Consider the following 20198-nt stretch of genomic DNA (forward strand, 5'->3'; position numbering starts at 1 on the left):
GGGTTTGGTAGGCACACTCGCGTTCTCGTCAAATCGAGCCTTATGACAAGGCACCATCTCTCATCTAGAGCTGAACTGATTAAGAAGGGGAAGGTTGGGGGCTCCAGCCCAGCTGGGACCACCCGGCAAATCTGTGGCCAAGCCCCTTGGGCAGGATGCGGTTGGCTGAACTGAAGCAGTCAATGCCTTTCAGCCATTCTCACACTCGGAGCTGGAGAAAAGGCGAAGAAAGGGCTGGCGCGGTTCTCAAAGGGCAACTTGTGCGCATGTAAAACTTTCCCATTGAAAATCCCACTCTTCACCCATTCACAAAAACTGTCGGCTCGCACTTGGCTGCCGCCGGCCGCCGCAGCCCTGGTTGCATTCAGCAAAACAGAAAGGCGCTTTGCAAGGAGCTGCTGGCTGCAGGAGATTGGGGGAAAGGTCCCTGGGGTGCTGGGCTCCTCAGCTGGCAGGAAGTTCTCATAAAGAAACCCAGGAACTGCCCCCACCCATCCTCCCACGGCCCCCACCCCCTGCGGTCCCCAGGAACTGGGCTCGCTGTGTTCCAGGCACCCGCGTGCTCTGCACTGAAGCCTTCCACTGCCCGAGGGACAGTCGGTTGCTTGGACTGCTCACGCGGACAGCCTTTCAGCTCTGAGACACGGCCGCCGTCTCTGGCCATTGAAGAAGTGGATTGCACTGAGGGCAGCCCAGGCCATGGTCATTGCCACACTGTCCCATGCAGCGAGCCATGGACCCAGGGTCAGGGGGCCACAACCACGAGGGCCTCTGTGAATGTCCTGCATCAAGCTTCCCCAGCATTTCTGTCAAGTCTCATTTGCACAGATATTAGGATTGTGTGTGTCTTGGGGGAGGGCAGGTCTGAAGTTCAAGGCCAGCAGTTTCATTCCCCAGGGCTGCAACCAGTCCGTCTTCGTGAACCGGCACTGAGATTTTGTATAGGAGACTGCAAAAAATCAGGGCTCCTTGAGAAAGCAGCAGGTGTAAAACTTAAAAATAAAGAAGGAGTCTGGATTTCTTTCAACTTTCACTCCTAGAAGGGCGCTGGTACCGAGATGGTTGTATACAGGTTTCCTGTAACATTCAGAAAAAAGTATTTCCAATTCCCTGTTAATGCGCCTGGGAAAGTAGCAGGAGATGGCCCGAGTACTTGGGCCCCTGCCACCCACGTGGGAGACCTGGATGGAGTTCCAGGCTTGTGGCATTGGCCTGGCCCAGCCCTGGCACTGCAGCCATTTTGAGAGTGAACCAACGGATGGAAGACCTCTCTCTCTCTCTCCCTCTCTCTCTGTTTTTCAAATAAAATAAATCTTTTAAATAAAAGTAATTTTTTTTCTCCTGACAAACAGGAATTTTGAGCCCTGCAGTGCCCCTGGCTTCTCCCCTTCCCCCTGCCTGGGGCAGTGGTGAACAGATGGAGGTGGCGGATGAGGGAGAGAAGGGCGCAGGGCGTTAGTGTGGGGACGCTGTTCTCCCCCCCAGCCGCCAGGTAACGCTCCCCTCTGCCAGCCTCCCTTTCCCATCTCTCTGGTGGGCTGATCCTGGCCAGCACCCGTGACGCAGCGGGTGCAGCTGGAGCAGGTGCGGGCTGGTTCACAATGCCGTCAGCGTCGCCCTGTGCTGTCCCTCCTGTCAGTTCTTTCCCTCCATTGTGAACTCTGCGACTTTGAGCCTTCCCAGCGCTGGCTCTTCGGGGGAGCCCTGATGCAGGCTGAACTTGGCCATTTCAGATCCTCCCCCACCAGAGGCTGTGCCACGGCCTCTGTGCTGTGTGTGTGCAGGAGGCAGCCCATGCATAATGCATGCGGCGCTGATTATGTAAATCCTCAGGTTCTCTGCGTTTGCAGCCCGCACCACAATGGGCTTTTAGGGGCTCTGTGGCTTGGTGTCCCTGCCTGGGGGGGTCCCCGGGGGCCACCCCGGGAAGCACTGGGCTCCTCAGAGGGCCACATCAAAGGGCACGCCAGAGCCCTGTCGCTGCCCCCGCTCTCCGTGGTATGGCACTGAGTGAAAGGAACCTGGCCTCTCTCTGCCCGAGGCAGGCCCACGACACACACTGACTGGGGCCTGTGATGTTTAATTCAGGGCGACGGCTGCTCAGAACGGCACAGCTGCGCTCCCATGGAGCCGGACGGCCGCTTTCACTGCCGGGGCTATGAGCCAGGGAGCCTGCCTGGGGCAGGCCGGCAGGGGACAGGCTTCTGCGGGGAGCACACCTGACTGGTACCTCCAGGGGAATGGAGGGGGCACCCTTCTGTGGGGGCCCAGCCTCTGCAAAGCTCAGGCAGGCCCTGCCCCCACACGTGCAAAGTCCCCCCCCCACAGTGCACACGTGTACGCTCGCATACATGCACACACATGCAAGCATACATGTGCATACACACAGCTCCACAATCGGAGAAGCTACCAATTGCCAGGAGGACACTAGGGGCCAGCCCAGCATCCAGCACGGGAACTGGCATCAGTGAGATCTGGGGTCAAGTCCTTCCCCTACTCCCCAGCTACTCTGCGAACTCGGGCAAGTCTCTTGACCCTCTGAGGCTCAGTCTTCTCATCTGTAAGATGGGGTCATTGTAGCAGGCAGGGCAATTAGAGGCACCGGCACACTTGACCCCAGCTGCAGAGCAGAACGGGGGCCCAGCGCTGGGCCGGTAGATGGTCATGGCGGAAGGGTGGCCGGGGTGTCACCCTCGATTGCCTGACCCCAGACTTCAGATCTGCTCTGCCTTATGCAAGAGACAAGGAAAACAAGAGGCTGATTCTACCGAGAAGGCCATTCTCAGTGCACGAGGCCTGCGGGAATGGGCGCGGAGAGGTGCAGATGCCAAGAAGATGAGCAGGCGCCTCTGCCGGCCACGCCGCAGGCACAGGCTTACCAGGGAGCTTCTGAGTGAGGCCCTGTCTCACCGTGGTGGGAACAGCAGGCCCCGCTGGGTGCAGGGCAGGACTCACCCCACTGCCCCCACGCACAGGCAGCTGGCGGCACGAAGGGCAGCCCCCACCTGCCGAGCTCCAGGTACCGGGCTGGGGGCTTTTGAGACGGGGCAGGTGCCCCTCAGTCTCTGAAACCACTGGGCTCCCGAACTCAGAGAGACCTCACACGGAGCCAGGGCCCCTGCACTGTGCAGGTATGGGTTGCTTCACCCCAGGGACACGTCCTGAGACACGCGTTCTTAGGGGAGTCCATCGTGCAAACATCCAAGAGTGGACTCCAGAGGCTGTGATGGCTGTGATGTTGTGAGGCGATACATCTGCTTATCTGTCCATCCATCCATTTGTTTGTCCATATATCTGTCTGTCCACCCACCCATCCATGCATCCACCCACCCATCTGTCCAGCCTCACCCTGTCCATCCATCCATGCATCCATCGATCCATCTTCATGTTTATTCTCTCATCCATTTGTCCATCTGTCCTTCTGTCTATGCATGTGTGTATCCATCCATCATTGTGTCTGTCCACCCATCCATCCATCCATCCATTAACCTCTTTGCATATCCATCCATACCTCGCCCATCCACCTGTCCAGTCACCGAATATTTATTGAGTGTCTGCTATGTTCTGACTCCCAGAGAGCATATTCCTCTACATGTCCCCAGCACCTGGCAGAACGGTGGAAGCATGGACAGTCACCCCTTGGGAATACAGATGTGAGTCGCAAGTCTCAAAGGAGTTAAGAACTCTGTGTAAGGTCACACAGGAAGCGGGAGTGCTCGGCTCCACATCGGGTCTGTCTGTCTGTCACTAGGCCCACTGTGCTCCCTACCTCTGCACCAATGAGTGCACTGTGCGCTGCCCGACCCTCCTGGGACGCCCCTTTGCCGTTGCCCAAGGGAGCTGCAGGGCAGCGTGGGAGCCGCTGCCCCAGGCGGAGCCACCTCACCTCCTGCTGCCTCACCTCCTGCTGCCCCAGACGGAGCCGCCTCACCTCCTGCCGCCTAACCTCCTGCCACCTCACCTCCTGCCGCCTCACCTCCTGCTGCCCCAGGCAGAGCCGCCTCACCTCCTGCCGCCTAACCTCCTGCCGCCTCACCTCCTGCTGCCTCACCTCCTGCCACCTCACCTCCTGCCGCCTCACCTCCTGCCGCCTCACCTCCTGCCGCCTCACCTCCTGCTGCCCCAGGCAGAGCCGCCTCACCTCCTGCCGCCTCACCTCCTGCCGCCTCATGGCCCTGTTGATCCTCTTCTCCTGGTGCAGCTGCTGCTCCGTGCGCTCCAGCGCCTCCTTCAGCAGCGCCTTTTCCTCCGCCTCTCTGTAGACGTCGTCCTCCAGCTTCGCCACATGCGACTGGTACATCTGGACGGACACTTTGCTCTGCCTGGGTGCAGAGGGGACACAAGTCCTTCTCCCACTCCTCACCAACGTCCCACAGCTACAGGGCTGACCCGGGAGTCCCGGGACAGCAGGACAGAATGACAGACATCTGGGGAGGCGAGTGTTGAACAAACAGCCCGCCAGCTGAATGCTGGGGGACTTCCAAGAGTTCACAGGGAAAGGGGACTGAAAGATGAGTTTGTTTTGGTGCAGGACAACTGTGAAGCCCACGTACAGTTTTTCCATAATACGACTTTTCCATGAACTTTTTGAAGACCCTATCGTGTGTGTAGCCTGAGGTGGGGGCGGTCAAGAAAGTACTAGCAGGCTTCCAACCCCACGATCCCAAGGAGGGGAATCGTGACGACTGAGAATACGGTGCCATTATCAAGATACACACAACGGCAAACCACACGTCAAGGCCGTAACAGGTGCATCGCGCCCCTTAGGAGCGCACACTCTGACCACTGCCTTCTCGAGGGTGGATTTGCTCTATCAGGCCCACGTGTTGTCCCCAGCGCCCACCCCGGTATTTTACTAATTTCACACCCAGACCTCTGTCCTCCTGCCCCACGGACCTGCCTGCTGCTGTCTGGGTTCAGCCCGGAGAAGGGAGGCCAGGGCCCTTCGCCGGGGACGTGGGCGGTACCTGAGCTGATCGATGTCTTTTTCATATCCTCTTAGAAGCTCCTCTTTTCTCTCCAGCCGGCTCTTGAGCTGGGCGATTTTATCAAACACCAGATCGAGGTCCCTCTGTCGGAGCTGGTGGACTTTATCCCTCTCGGCGGCGGACAGGTGCTTCATGGACACGTGACCTGACATGTCCTTAATGTTCATCAGGCTCCCCAGCGTCTTGCTCATATCCAGGTACTACAAGGGAAGCGTTGCAGGTAAGAGGCATTGCCCCAGCACGCTGGCGGCTGCTCTAGGGAAGCGAACGTCTCTTCTGTTTTCATTCATTGTCTGGGATCGCGGAGAGCAAACAAAAGCTGGCGAGGAGAGCAAGCGGGGCTTTAAATACAGGTCTCCTTTCTCCCACATCCTTTTATGCAAGGCCTTTTTTTGGGAACCATGGGAGAAGTGACAACAGATATAAACACTCATTCTAATTGCCTACTTTCTCAAGGAACACCACCGTGCAGGCTCTGACCCATGCTGGGATACTAGACGGGTCTGCAGGAGCGACTGGAACTAAATAGGAGTTTGTGGTTGTTGGTGACGCCACCCTGGGGTTCACGCCAGCCCCGGGGCACCAGGCCTGCGCGCGCCGGAGAGGAGGCCGTCAGGACGCACCAGCTTCTCGCTGAGATCCAGTGCCTCGGCCACATCCGCTTTCCCCGACTTCTCCATGGCTAAGCTGGACCCTGAGTTGGAAAGGTCATTGTGAGACTGAAATCAAACAGAAACAAACAGGCTCTCTTGGCGTGCCATTATGAACTCCTGTCCCCGTGGCTACAGCAGCGTGTGACCACGCAGGAGTGACTCGGGGGGAGCCAACTGCCCTCTCGGTTGTTGGACATCCTGTCTGCTTGCCTGTAACGGTCTTCCTCCCTAATGGCCCCTTGCTCGTCTCATTCTGCAGTCGCTGCCCCCAGGACACGAGGCAGTGTCTGGACATGTTTCTGGTGGTGACAGCTGAGGATGGCGAGTGCTAGCTGGTGGCTTCCAGTGGGAGGTGGGCAAGGATGCCCCATGACCTAAGACCATGCCCCTCCCCACCTGCGCCAGGAGGAAGTGGAGAAGCCCTGGTCTAGGTGCCCAGCACCATGGAAACAGGACCATGCTGGTCACTCACTGCCCCTTACACCCGGTGTGATATCTGGCAGAACGGCTCCGAATGAGTGTTTGTTGAATGAATGAATGACTGAAGGTTGCAAAAAAAAATTCCCCTCCTTTTGTTAAAGCAATCTCATTGCCATGCAGCAGAACCCAGGCGCTCTGAAAGTGTGGCCAAACTCCCCCACGCTGGAAGCTGGGGGTGGGCGTCGCTTCTGGCTGTCTAGTGTGTGCTCCCTGAGCCCTTGCCAGCCGCTGGCCATTGGCAGTGCCCGTCGGGTGCATGGGAAAATCACTGTGCCAAGTCGGGGGCCTGGAGCACCAGGAACCCCACGCCAAATCTCTCTAAACCAAATTAGGTTTAGATGCTGGATGAACACCTGACCTTGCCGACACAGCACCTGGGATTCGAGAAATGGATCCCGGGGCCGGCGGTCAGCCTGGTGGTTAAGATGCCTTTGTGCCACACTGGAGTGCCCAGGGGTGATACCCAGCTCTGCTGTGGCTTGTATTTTTTAAGATTTATCTGCTTTTTGAAAGGAGGAAGAGAGAGAGAGAGAGAGAGAGAGAGAGAGAGAGAGAGAGAGTCTTCCATCTGCTGGATAGCTTCTCAAATGGCCACAATAGGCAGGGCTGCACCAGGCTGAAACCAGGAGCCTGGAGCTCCGTCCAGATCTCCCACATGGGTAGTAGGGGCCCAGGTAGTTGGACCATCTTCTTATAATGCTCCCAGGAGCACTAGCAGGGAGCTGGATTGGAAGGGGAGCAGCCAGGACTCGAATGGGTGCTCTGAGAGGGGATGCTGGCGGCACAAGCCCTGGAAAAACCCACTGCACGACACTGCTGGCCCCTGGCTCTGTCTCCTAACTCCAGTTTCCCGCTAACGCAGACCCTGGGGGGCAGTGGTAATGGCTCAAGTGACTAAGTTCCTGCCACTCATGTTGGAGACCTGGACTGAGCTCTGAGCTCCTGGCTTTGACCCTGACTCAGCCCCAGCCATTGTGGGCTTCTGGGAAGTGAACCAGCAGATGGAAGCTTTATCTGTTTCTCTTCCTCTTAAATAAACAAATAAAATTTAAAAATCCAATTACAAGAGTCTAGAGGCGGCTAGTCTTGTGGCGCAGTGAGATAAACCGCTCCCTGTGACACTGGCATCCCACACTGGGGAAGGTTCCAGTCCCTGTTGCTCCACTTCCAATCCAGCTCCCTGTTAACGTGCCTGGGAAAGCAGTAGAAGATGGCCCAAATGCTTGGGCCCCTGCACCCACGTGGGAGACCTGGAAGTTCCTGGCTCCGTCTTCGGCTTTTGTGGCCATTTGGGGAGTGAACCACTGGATGGAAGGTTCTCTCTCTCTCTCTCTCTCTCTTCCTCTTGCTTTCTGTCTCTGTCTTTCTCCCTCTCTATAAGTCAGCTTTCAAATAAATACTTTTAAAAAGAGTATAGAGGCTTAAATGTCAAGAGCGGGCACATATAACCATCCTAGAGATGAGACTAAAAGAGGGTGTTGGAAGAGGAAAACAAACCAAGCAGATTTGCTACAAGAAGACTTAAAAACCACAGCGTGGTGTTTCTGGCCCCTCAGCTGCACCCCGTGTGCCCCTCTCCCAGGTCCCTTCTCTTACTAAGGGTGGTGGAAGTCTGGGAGGGTCACCTAAGGCTGAGCTGGGGTTCAGGACTCAGTCTCGCTGTCCCCACCTCCTCTGCAGACCAGCAGGGTAGAAGTGCAGGCACCAGGACACAGTCCTGACCCTGCAAGCTTGGGGAGGCACTTGACTGCGCTCGTATCTGTAAGATGGGGGTGACAATGATGACACGGGCTGCTGTGGGGATGAAGTGACAATGTGAAGGTGATGGGCTGAGCTCGGAGCCTGGTACACAGCAAGCGCTCAATAAATGCCAGCTGCTCCTCTTCCTGCCCCTGGTGGAGGACGGGGGTCTTAGGAGCAGGGGTTTCTCTGCTGTGTGGGCTCAGTGATGGGGTCAGGGTCATTGCCAAGGGAAAGGTCTTGGAAGCAAGGTCAGGCTAAGAGCGGGAGCGGACCCCTCCCCCCTCCCCCCTGGAGACTGCATTCACTGTCAATCAGCCCCTGGGAAGTGAGGCTTGCTTTTGTTAGGAAAGCCCGGCTTCTTTCCAAAGAGCCCTGTCCTGGACTCCAGCAAGTGCCCAGAGAAACTGCCGGAGAGAGAATTGTTGGCCTCGCTGATTCTTCCAGAAGCCGGTGTGCGGTTTAGGTTCAGCTGCATGCACTGTGACTGACGCTAACCTGAGCTGTCCATCGCCAAGTGTCCAGCAGACACCCAAGCAAGCCTTTAGGGGACACAAAGGCACCTTCCACCTCACACACAAGTCACTTCTGGTATTCCTGGCAAATACGACCGTGGCCCTTTCAGAAGCGAAAGTGGGGCTGGTGCTGTGGCACAGCAGGTAAAACCGCTGCCTACGGTGCCAGCGTCCCATATGGGCGCCAGTTCGAGTCCCAGCTGCTGCACCTCTGGGAAAGCAGCAGAGGATGGCCCAAGTGCTTGGGACCCTGCATCCCTGTGGGAGACCCGGGGGAGGCTCCTAGCTCCTGGCTCCGGCCTGGTCCAGATCAGGCCATTGCAGCCATTTGGGGAGTGACCCAGCGGATGGAAGACCTCTCTCTCTGTCTGTAACTCTGCCTTTCAAATAAATAAAATAAATCTTTGGAAAAAACAAAAGAAGTGACAGTTTCCTGGACTCAGACGATATAAGTGCTACTTTCTAACAGTGACACCTCTTGTTTGGTAGGTGCTCCCTAGGAGCCAGGCGCTGGCCTAAGCGCTTCACAGAATCACTCTTTTTTTTTTTTTTTTTTTTTTGACAGGCAGAGTGGACAGTGAGAGAGACACAGAGAGAAAGGTCTTCCTTTGCTGTTGGTTCACCCCACAGTGGCTGCTGCGGCCAGCGCGCTGCGGCTGGCGCACCGCACTGATCTGAAGGCAGGAGCCAGGTGCTTCTCCTGGTCTCCCATGAGGGTGCAGGGCCCAAGCACCTGGGCCATCCTCCACTGCACTCCCGGGACACAGCAGAGAGCTTAACCTGGAAGAGGGGCAACCGGGACAGAATCTGGCGCCCCGACCGGGACTAGAACCCTGTGTGCCGACGCCGCAAGCGGAGGATTAGCCTAGAATCCACTCCTCTAACTTTGTCAGCATCAGCTTCCAGCTGGGGAACGGAGGCCCAGCGAGGCGAAGAGCCCGGCCCCAGGTCACACAGTGCAGAGCAGGGCTGACTTGGAATCACGGCTCCTCTCTGCTCCCTTTTGCCTGCTCGCGTGTTCCGCTGACAGTGCGATGCACACGGCATATAGCAGGAGAAATTAGCCTGTTGGACATGCTTTGTGGAACCCAACACCTAATGTGGAGAGCGATTGACCCGCTGGGCTGCGCACACGTGGAAGGTCGCCTCCCTGCAGACACGGGACAATGGGTGTGGCAAGGGCACCAGCCAGTGAGTGCGGCCCCTGCCCCCAGGGAGGACCTGGTCTGGGGCCACTGCACTGCCCACCCTGCCAGTGCACGCAGCTCACGTGTGCCCTTATGCCCACCCCCTTCACACGTCAGTCACTGCAGAGACAAACTGTTACCGCTCGGAGCTCTATTCTTGAGAGAGTTGGCAAATCAGGTTTTGCATTCAATAATATTTTCTGGACATTTTTTTCCATCCCGAGAGTCTTTAATTCTAGAAATGGCTCATGCAGGTGGTCTTTATGATCTATAAGAGAAATAATTTGGACTCAAAAGCAAGGCTCGGGGAGAGTTATTTCATGTCGTAACTGTTACGGATAATGGCACGCTTAACCACAGACCTGTTCTAATCCTCACCACCTCCCTCGGCGGCTGAGCAAATCGAGGCCCGGGGATGAAGTGACTTGTCCACAGCCACGTGGCTAAATCGTGAGGCTGCAGCCACCCAGGTGCCAGCGCCAAGGCACTGAGCGCGCAGCCTGCCACAGGATCCCGCAGGGGCTCGAACCCAGGCTTCTGGGTCCCGGCCCCGTGCTCCCGGGCAGCAAGCTCTGACCCTCGAGAGCTCTAGCAGTTCCCCAACACTCACCCGTGGACAGTGTGAGTCCAAGGTGAGGATTCCACTGGGCCACAGAGAAATCAGAAAAAGAAGGAACAAGGGCAAGTTTTCATGAAATCCTATGTATTTCATACCCGGGCCTGCACTTGACCCTGGGGCGGCAGCCCGCCCATGTCCTTTCAGGTGTGACACGGTGGGGATAAACCGTGTTCCTCCTGGCGGGTCGCTCAGTCCCCAGGGCGAGCCCCGGAGTCTCCTGGGGGAGGGGGGACTCACTTGCGGAGCAGGCTTTCTCCAGTTCCTTGATTCGGGTGCGGAGTTCAGATAAGGCCTTTCTCTGACGCTGGATGATCTCCTCGTGTCGGGACCCTTTGCACTTGACCCCTAGGTCACTGAAGGACTGCTCCTGTCGGCGGAAAGGAGTAGACAGCAGCTTAGGAGGGAGTAGAATCTCTCTCTTGTATCCACAGAGGTGTGAACGCATCACATGTCGCTTAGCACCTTTGGAAAATAGCCTAAGGACTTTGGTAGAATGGGAGCTCAGATCTCTCAGCAAATTCCCAGTCACACCCAGCAGGAGACCCCCTTCCCTCCCCACCCGGCGTCACTATAAAGAAGAAGTCCCCCTCCATGTCCCCTCTCCTCGTTTTGCTTATTGTTTTCTTCCAATATTCCTCCATGCCTGCATTTCCCTTTGTTGTTGTTGTTGTCTTATTTCTGGGCAACCCCACCCAATTCTACTCCTGGAGGGGCATTTGGAGTTGTGAACACTTGATGCTTTTTAAAAACTGTATTTATTTATTTATTTATTTATTTATTTATTTTTGACAGGCAGAGTGGACAGTGAGAGAGAGAGACAGAGAGAGAAGGTCTTCCTTTGCCGTTGGTTCACTCTCCAATGGCCGCCGTGGCCAGCGCGCTGCGGCCAGCGCACCGCGCTGATCCGATGGCAGGAGCCAGGAGCCAGGAGCCAGGTGCTTTTCCTGGTCTCCCATGGGGTGCAGGGCCCAAGCACCTGGGCCATCCTCCACTGCACTCCCTGGCCACAGCAGAGAGCTGGCCTGGAAGAGGGGCAACCGGGACAGAATCCGGCGCCCCAACCGGGACTAGAACCCGGTGTGCCGGCGCCGCTAGGCGGAGGATTAGCCTAGTGAGCCGCGGCGCCGGCCTAAAAACTGTATTTATTTATTAAAAAAATATTTATGGGTGGGGGGGAGAGAGAAAGGAGAGAGAGAGGGGAGAGAGAGAGAGGAGAGAGAGAGAGCGAGAGCAAGCACACGCCCATCCACGTTCACTCCCCCAAATACCAGCAGTGGTGGGGTTGAAGTCGGAAGCCCAGTCCAGGTCTCCCAAGGTAGGGACCCGTTCACAGGAGCCGACACCACTGCCTCCCAGGGTCTGTGGTAGCAGGAAGTTGAGGGCAGGAGCTGTAGGCAGGAATCAAACCAGGCCCCCCGGTGTGGGATGTGGGCACCTTAGCCGCTGGGCTGAATGCCCTCTTCTTTGTCATCTTTTAAGGATCATACACCCTTTTAAGATTTAGAGGCGGGTTCTTTCCTGCAGCAAACTTGCCACGCCCACAAACACTGGCACACAGCATGGAGAGGCTCAGGAACCCCTGCAGTCCAGTGTCGGCCCCCAAGTTAAATATCACTTCTCTAGGGGGGAGACACATTCATTCAGTCACTCATTCATCCCAGAGTTTCCGAGCACTGCTGTTGAGCGGCAAGCCTCGTTCTAGGCTCTGGGGGTGCCGTGGTGACGTCCCTGCTGTCGTGGATTCTGCTTCCCCAGGTGGGGAGACAGACAGGAAGGAAGAAAAGTCGGGAAAACAGAAAATCAGCTGCAGATACGGCTGCTAGGAACGGCTCAGCCAAGCTGCCAGGAAAGGGGAGAAACTGGCATCCTGGTTCCTTTTCCGAAGAACCATTTTGGTCCATGCGATAGTATATATACAGCCAGAGATGATGTTTTATATATACACATATGTTATATACATGGTATGGAGTGAACCAAAATTGCCTTAAAATTGTATGGCTAGGTAGAGATAGCTATCTATGTATCCACGTATCATCTGCCTATCCATGTATCTATGTATCTGTGTATCCATGTTTCATTTATGTATCCATGTCTCTATGTATCCATGTATCTATGTACTTTCCTACCTACCTACCTATCCGCCCGCCCGCCTGCCTGCCTGTAGCTCTGACCACAATGCCAGCTCTGTCCCAGGGACTGAGGGGAGATTGGGGACCAGGCCGACAAGTCCCTGCAGTGCTGGGGCGCAACGCCTTGGGGCCGGCGATGACACATGTGGACACGTGTGCACATCTGCCAGGTCCAGAGAATGCTGGATGCTCCGGGGACAGCGGGCAGAGCAGAGGAGACATTGTTTCCCTCTTTGGTATTTATCAAAGGCCCCATGTGAGCCACGAACAGCAGGGGGCTCAAGGCCAAGATCCTTTCCCGGAGCTCAGCAGTGCCATCTGAGGCCTCCCCAGGCCTGCCTGCCACCTCCCATGTTCCCGCCTGCTCGCTCCTCCACTTCCTCAGGCTCTGCTCAAGTGTCCCTCACCAAAACCTCCCTGGATCCAAGAGCCGCCACCCCCAGAGTGCTCGTTCCCACTGGGGACAAAGCCCCTGTCTCCTCCATAGACTGTGCTGTCCCAGGGCCTGCCACCATGTGCCATTTAGCCATTGCAGCTGCCTGGTGACTATGAAGCTGGGATGAACCGGGTCTAAGAGCAGGAGCCGCAAGTTGCTTGCCCCAGGTTTCTGGCTGGGACCAGGGCTTAGCAGCTGAGAGCAGGGGACGGCTCACGCCTGCCTGCACCTAGTAGGACCTCACTGGTTCCTGGACTGGGCTGCTTAGCCGATGCATGCCCAGCTGGCTCTACCCTGGCCTCGCCCATCTCTCGGAGGGTGTGTGCTGTCCCTGGGAGTAAACCACTGGAAAGGGCCTCTCTCCTCCCCCTCCCTCCCTCCCTCTCCCTCCCTCCCTCTCTCTCTTTCTCTCCCCCCTTTTCTCTCTGGGTGCAAGGGGGCAGGCAATACCCACGTGGGGAGACCAAGGCACAGCCGCCCAGCAAGGCATCATTACAACCCTGACTGCGTCCAGAGGGTATGCGGAGCTCCCCGCGACCCTTCCTCGTGGCTCTTCTGGGAATTTATTTATTTAGAGGCTGGAGATTCTTTCTCATACAACTTTTCAGCCCTCTGACCCAGGCTGGCTTAGAAAGCAGGAAGTAGCCCTTCCTCCCAAGAGGGAGCAAATATTTCTTTCCTTTCATCCTGTTGCCTCCACCCCCATCGCTTCCAGCCAATCCATAGACACCAATGTCACGGCCAACCCGCTCGGCAGCCTGGGCCAACAACCTCATACCAAGTCCTAGGGAGCCTTGTGTGGACAGGGACTGTGTGTATCGTCCCCTGTCCCTGCCCAGGGCCTGGCATACAGCAGATGCTCAATAGTTGTTGAACGAGGGAGTAAATAGGGGTCAGGCTGTGCCCTATGAGCTTGGGGTTCCAGCAGGAGGGGACCTGCTACGGTGCCACACTGGATCTGGCTTCCAAGAGAAAATTCAAAGCCGATTGTCGGAACGCCAAGGGAAGGCGACTCCCTGGGCTCCAGGAAAGCCGGGGCCTCCAGGAATCCCTGCACCCCACAATCAAACGACTACAGACAACGGGGAGTGTCACAACCCCAGCCACGGGACGGAGCATGGGCACCAACTCCACGCTGGCCAGGCTCACTCATAGAGGCACCGCTGGGACTTCTGGGGCAGACAGATGGACCTTATCAAGGGACAGCGGGCGAGCTCAGTCACATGGTTCTTTGGAAAAGGAAGCCACCCCTGGGCTCTCCCACGGCGGGGCGAGGAGCCAGGGCCCGGCGGGCACTCACCTCCTGGCTGCTGGAGAAAGCATCGGTGTGGATTGGTTCTATCTGCACGGAGATGTCACGCTTCTTGGTTGGGCTCCTGAGCTTCTGCTCCTTCTCCATGCTCAGCTGGAGTTTGTGTTTCTCTTGGGAAGCCCTAGGACACAGAAGAGGAGTCACCGGCAGCAGGACACCCGCGGCTCCAGGAAGCAACGAGTCCTTTGGCCTGCCTTGGCAGACCAAGGAACGGAGCTCTGTTTACTTGATAACTGCATCCTCAGATTTGGAGCCCCCTGCCCACAGGTGTCTAGGGAGGCAGGTTTTGAAGGATTTACGAGGTAGTGAGTGGCAGGGCAGTGGGCACCTGCCCTTGCTCCCCACACTGGGTCTGTGTGCACCTGCTGTGGCAGTACAGGGACGTTCGTGCATGGCTGCTACTTGTAACACTGGAGGTGCTGACCCAGGAGTCAGGGGCTCTCCTTGTCCCTGTTTTACAGACAAGAGACACACGGGGCTTAGCCCATGGCCAGCAAGCTTGTAAGTGAGGGAGCCTCGTGTTGCAACCAGGCAGCCCGGATCCAGAACTTGCTCTCTGAGCCACAGCGTCAGCCTGCCTTGGCCGTGAGCCACAAGTGTGTGAAGCTACAGGTGATGCACGATGCCTCACTTTTCCTCAGTTTGTCTTTTGGGGAGGAAACATCACTCATGCTGAAATGTGGACTAAATATGGACTAAAACGCAGGTCCCCCGTATTTTTAGATTAATCCATGGGACGGTGGTGCTATTTTGTGTCTACATGAAGCCGACACCTGCAGCTTGTGTATATGTTTGAGCAATTGTCAAGCTCCTTTATGTAACAACCACAGCGGGAATGCTGGGAAGTCGGTCGTGGGAGGAGCCTCTGCAGACTCTGTCCTTGTGGAGTAAGCAGACAGTGAAAGGTAAAGGCAGCCTTGGTGGTGGTGAGAGGTAAGACGAGGCGGGGGTGGGGGTGGGGAGGCTGAGGGACCTCAAGCAGAGCAGGAGCGCTTAGCTGTGTTTGGAGAGGGTGAGTGATGGTGAGCTTCCTGGAGGAAGTGACATTTAAGCTGAGACCTGTCATGCGGAATATTAGGCAAGAATGTTTGAGAAGCACAGGACTAAGCAAAGCCCTGTTTCAGTGAGGCCGGGAAGCATGGACAGAGCCCCCTCTGTGCAAGGCTGCGGGGGCTGCCGCGTCATGCATGTCCCTTCCACATCACGCACGTCCCTCCTGTGTCACGCACGTCCCTCCCACGTCACACACATCTCTCCTACGTCAGGCACGTCCCTCCCACACACCTGAGGGCCTCCACGGGGGCTCCTACATCACGCACGTCCCTCCCACGTCATGCACGTCCCTCCCACGTCACGCACGCCCCTCCCACGCACCTCAGGGCCTCCTTGAGGGCCTCCAGCTCCCGGTCCCTCTTCTCCAGCAGGCCGCTCAGCTGGGCCACCTTGCTCTTGAACGTGCTCAGTTCACTGCTCTGCCGCTGCACCAGCTCCAGGTTCCGCTCCAGCTCTGCCTTCTGCTTCTCGCTAAGCTCCCCTGGGAGAGAGGCGGGAGGCCGTGAGGGACCTCCAGCCCCGCGAGGGCCCCTGCAGATCTGCCGGGCTCACCAGAACCTCCGAGGGCCTTAGTAACGGCCAGGAGGTCTAGCCACACACACCACGGCCCTCCGCTGGGTGCTGCTCTGCGGGGGTCCTGGGCTCCCTGGGCCCTGGTGCCGCCCCAGCAGATGCCGCCAGGGCCCCACGGGTGTCCTTGGGCATTTCCGGACCCTCAGGTCCAAGTTCAGCTGCCTGCTTCTCCAAAGGAGACAAATCCCCCCCAGCAAAGGAAGCTCTCCCAGGAACAGGAGGTCGGGTTCCATGCAGGCCCCGGGACCTGCGGAGACCGCGGTCCACGGCACAGGTGAGTGGCAACCAAGGCCAAGCCCAGGACCCAGCGTTTGCTGGTCCAGGTCACAGGGAATGCAGGTGCCCAGGAAGGTCAGCTGGGGTCTGGGCTGAACTTCCACCTCCTTTACCTCCCCTCCTTCCATCCTCCACCGGGCCGGAGCGGCACGGGCCACAGAGACGTACAAACCTCTCAAGTCTGACATTCGGCTGTGGGCGTCGTTAAGGTCTTTCCTCAGCCGCATGATGACCTCCTGCTGGGACAGGATTTCCTTCTGGGCAGCCAGTAAGTCATCTCTGAAAGCCACAGAAATGGCCAAGTGAGACCCACGCCGCCTGCGCCTGCGCTGTGTCTGCTGGGCGCCCCGCAGAGGGGGCGGGGCCTAGGGCAGGTACAAAGCACTCCTCAGTCACGGGATGGGAGGGGACAGCTCCAGCAAGGGGACGGGACCGGCTCGAAACATTCTCCAAAATGAATTCATTGGATGATCCATTAGCATAGGATGAAGGGTCTGGCGGGGTAGGGCCTTGCAGGAGGGGATGGCCTTGTGTCCAGGCGGCTGTCACATCGCCTGCGCCTGCGGGGCTCATGGGCATTGGAGGAAGGAGGAGCAGAGAGGATGGTCTTTTTGGGTGCTCAGGGATTCCCTAAGGACTGAGGATGAGGACGGGGGAGAAATTGAACTGAATTGAATTGAATTCTTGCAGGGAGAGGCGGGGCCAGGCAGGTGCGGGGCGGGGGGAGGGCATTCAAGGGCAAGTTGGTGGACATGTGGGCCCCTGGGTTCCAGACAGCTTCCCTCATCTGTACACCCACGGCACTGTAATGGGCAGGGGTGGTGCCAAGTTGGAGGGGACATAGGCCAATGTGCAAATCCCGAGCCAAGGGGGATGCATTTTGCGAGTGTGTTTGTGTAGGGGGAGGAGGTGCTATGGTCCGGCCCATTTGGCGGGGGCGCCGGGCCCCAGGCCCCCACGGGTTAAGTCCCCATCACTTGAGCCCACCTGTTTTTGGAACCTACACTCTTCCTGAGTGGATCTGACAGTGGAGCGTGTGTTTATTATGAAATGAAACGGAGGCCTGGCAGGTGGCACGTAAAAAATAAAACTGTGGGGCTGGTGTTGTGGCTCGGCAGGCTAAGTCTCTGCCTGGAAGCCAGCATCCCGTCTTGGAGCTCAAGTTCGAGCCCCAGCTACTCCACTCCCCATCCAGCTCTCTGCTGAAACACCTGGGAAAGCAGCGGAAGGTGGCTCAAGTACTGGGCCCCTGCTCCCATGTGGGAGTCACGGGTGGGGTCTGGGCTGCTGGCTTCAGCCTGGACCAACCATGGCTGTTGTAGCCATTTGGGGAGTGAACTAGCGGATGGAAGACCTCTCTCTCTGACTCTCTCTCTCCCTCCCTCCCTCCTTCCATTAAATAAATAAATAAATCTTTAAAAAAATTTTTGGCCACACACACGATACCCAAGTGGGCGTTCAAAATCCCAGGTGTTATCCGTTTATCTTTTTTTTTTAATTCTTTAAAATTATTTATTTATTCGAGGGGCAGAGAGGGCGGGAGCTACCATCCACTGGTTCACTTCCTAAGTGCCCACAACAGCCGGGGCTATGACAGGTTGAAGCCAGGAGCCAGGAACTACGTTTGGATTTCCCGTGGGTGTGGCAGGGGCCCAACCGCTTGAGCCATCATCCCTGCCTCCCAAGGTGTGCGTTAGCAGGAGGTGGGAGTTGGGAGTGGAGCTGGGACTTGAACCCCGGGCACTCTGATTTGCAGGTGTCTGTAGGGAAATTGACCACTGCAGCAAAACTCGCCCCACCTGACCTTTCAATGCCAAGTTTTCAGGAACTGGTGGAAGCCCCGTGTGTGTGTGTGTGTGTGCATGCGCGTGGTGTATTCTGTGTGTGTGTGTGTGGTGTGGTGTATTCTGTGTGTGTGTGTGGTGTGGTGTATTCTGTGTGTGTGTGGTATGGTGTATTCCCTGTGTGAGTGTGTGTGTGTGTGCGCGTGGTGTAGTCTGTGTGTGTGTGTGCACGCGTGTGGTGTAGTCTGTGTGTGTGTGTGGTGTGGTGTATTCTGTGTGTGTGTGTGTGTGTGGTATGGTGTATTCCCTGTGTGTGTGTGTGTGGTGTTGTGTAGTCTGTGTCTGTGTGTGTGGTGTGGTGTACTCTGTGTCTGTGTGTGTGTGTGGTGTATTCTGTGTGTGTGTGTGTGTGTGCATGGTGTAGTCTGTGTGTGTGTGTGGTATGGTGTATTCCCTCTGTGTGTGTGTGTGTGTGTGTGTGTGTGGTGTGGTGTAGTCTGTGTGTGTGTGTGTAGTGTGGTGTAATCTGTGTCTCTGTGTGTGGTGTGGTGTATCCTCTGTGTGTGTGTGTGTGTGTGCTGGGCTCTAACTGGAACTCCCAACTTGATCACATGCTCTGAAGTGAGCGGCTGATCCTCCGCCCAGCCCTGCCCGCTGCTGTCTGCAGAGCGGGTCCTCCGTGGAGAGGCTGCGCGTGGGTTTTCCTGGGGAGGTGAGATCCCCACGACATTCGGCTTTGCTGACGACTCGTGAGGCAAGTCAGGCAGGTGCGTGTCTCCTCCGAGGCACGGCCTGGGTATCTGGTCAGCGCCTTCTCCTGCACCTGCTGCGTTGCCACGTTTTCTGGGTCCTTCTTCCCCGTGGACTTGGTTTCTCTGACAATGCTCTCTCCCTGGAGGTCCAGGTGTGGATTCACTGATCCTCGGGGCTGGGCGAGGCCAGGGCAGTTAGCCAGAGCCCAGCCTACAGGTGGTCTCTGTCTTTGACACTCCTGCTGTCTGCCTGGAATACCAGGAGTGGGCTTGCCTCTGGCTAAGAACACCAGGGGCTACCATGTGCCCAGCGCCAAGCACGAGTGACCTGGCTTTGTAAATGAGAAAGGCGAGGCTGGGGTGGGGGTGGGACCGCCCAGGGTGGCCGAGTTGGGGTCTGAACGCATCTCAGCCTGGGTCTTTCCACGACACTGACTCGATTCCTTAAAGGAGCCGAGAGACTTAACCAATGATGAGAAACCCTCAGCCTTGGGTCCTGTTGTCAGTTTCTGCCACAGTAGTGGCTCTGCGGGCTTGTTGTGCACCCCAGGCTGGCGAGGCTGGGGCGCGTCCCCCACCCCCACCGCGGGCACTCACATCAGGTGGTCGCACTCCATCTCTCTGGTGCCCACGTCCGGGGCAGGTGCCACTGGAGGCTCTCTCGGCACTTCTTTCTTTTGAGCTGGAGCAGAGAGGTGTGCAAACACACACACACACACATGGACACACACACAAACACGAACACACACAGACACATGGACACACACAGACACACGGACATACACACAGACACACGGACACACATGCAGACACACGGGCGTACACACAGACACACGGACACACACACATGTTAATCCATTTCTAGGCAGGGATCATCAACTCCACATACAGACAAGGACACACATGCCGGGTGAGGGAATCTGCTGACGACCCCTGAGCCCAGCCGGTGCACGGTGGCCCCCGGCCCTGGGGTGACCGCCTGTCTTTCCTGGAAGAATCACCTGTGCTCAGTGAGGTTCTCCGCTCACCTCCCTCCTTAGCTACGCCTTGTGGCTTCTATTCTCAACACGCAATCCACATTTGTTCACTCGCTTATTCATTCAATGAAAACCTAGGGCATGCTTGCTTTATGGTGGGCACTGTCATAGGAGCGGAGAGGACGCCTTCCAGGGTGCAGCTTGAACAGCCTTCCTCTGCCCGGGGTCGCAATCAGGAGGCTGAGCCCTGCTCTGGGCCCTGGCCCTGGCTCCCTGCTCATCTCGGATCACCTCCCAGGGCAGCAGTTTGGTTCCCTGCAGGGACAGGAGCTGGTTTTTCTGTCATTGACTCCCCAGGCGTAAATGAACCTGGAACATAGTAGATACTCAGTGAGGAGTGCCGATGAGTGGATGTACGGGGGGAACCCGGGCACTTGCCATCTGGTGGCGAGAACCACGCTTCTCAGCGAGGCATGAGTGTGCCTGGAGGGGACGTGGGGCACTGTGGGGGTGCATCTGTGGTTTAGGGGCGGGATCTCGCAGGTGGAGGACCGGGATGCTGCTAACCCCCTGACCACGAGCAGGAGAGGCCCCCGCAGCAAAGACTCTGCCGGTGCCAAGCGTCCCGAGTGCTGGGACTGAGACAGCCGGGGCCTGAAGCGGCTGCTTCCAGACCCCAGGACTCGCCTCTGCACCAACGCGCAGTGTTTCGGTTATTTAGGGC

General features: G+C 57.1%; 1 protein-coding gene across 7 annotated transcripts in view; it reads right to left on the reverse strand.

The window, feature by feature from the left end:
* FHAD1 (forkhead associated phosphopeptide binding domain 1) overlaps nucleotides 1-20198 on the reverse strand; it is a 121651-nt gene that overhangs the window by 8458 nt on the left and 92995 nt on the right. For 6 of the 7 annotated variants that reach the window (XM_051836581.2, XM_051836580.2, XM_070079259.1 and 3 more), the window contains 9 exons: nucleotides 19095-19179; nucleotides 16134-16240; nucleotides 15434-15593; nucleotides 14048-14180; nucleotides 10420-10549; nucleotides 9704-9831; nucleotides 5612-5707; nucleotides 4968-5188; nucleotides 4157-4322 (listed from right to left, as the gene is read on the reverse strand). In XM_051836581.2, the coding sequence (XP_051692541.2) occupies nucleotides 4157-4322; nucleotides 4968-5188; nucleotides 5612-5707; nucleotides 9704-9831; nucleotides 10420-10549; nucleotides 14048-14180; nucleotides 15434-15593; nucleotides 16134-16240; nucleotides 19095-19179 (1226 nt within the window). Of the gene's footprint in view, nucleotides 1-4156; nucleotides 4323-4967; nucleotides 5189-5611; nucleotides 5708-9703; nucleotides 9832-10419; nucleotides 10550-14047; nucleotides 14181-15433; nucleotides 15594-16133; nucleotides 16241-19094; nucleotides 19180-20198 lie in introns of those variants that run through there. The other variant, XR_007915796.2, reaches the window with a different exon arrangement.

This window comes from Oryctolagus cuniculus, chromosome 7 (assembly GCF_964237555.1).
Source record: "Oryctolagus cuniculus chromosome 7, mOryCun1.1, whole genome shotgun sequence".
Taxonomy (NCBI): Eukaryota; Metazoa; Chordata; class Mammalia; order Lagomorpha; family Leporidae; genus Oryctolagus; species Oryctolagus cuniculus.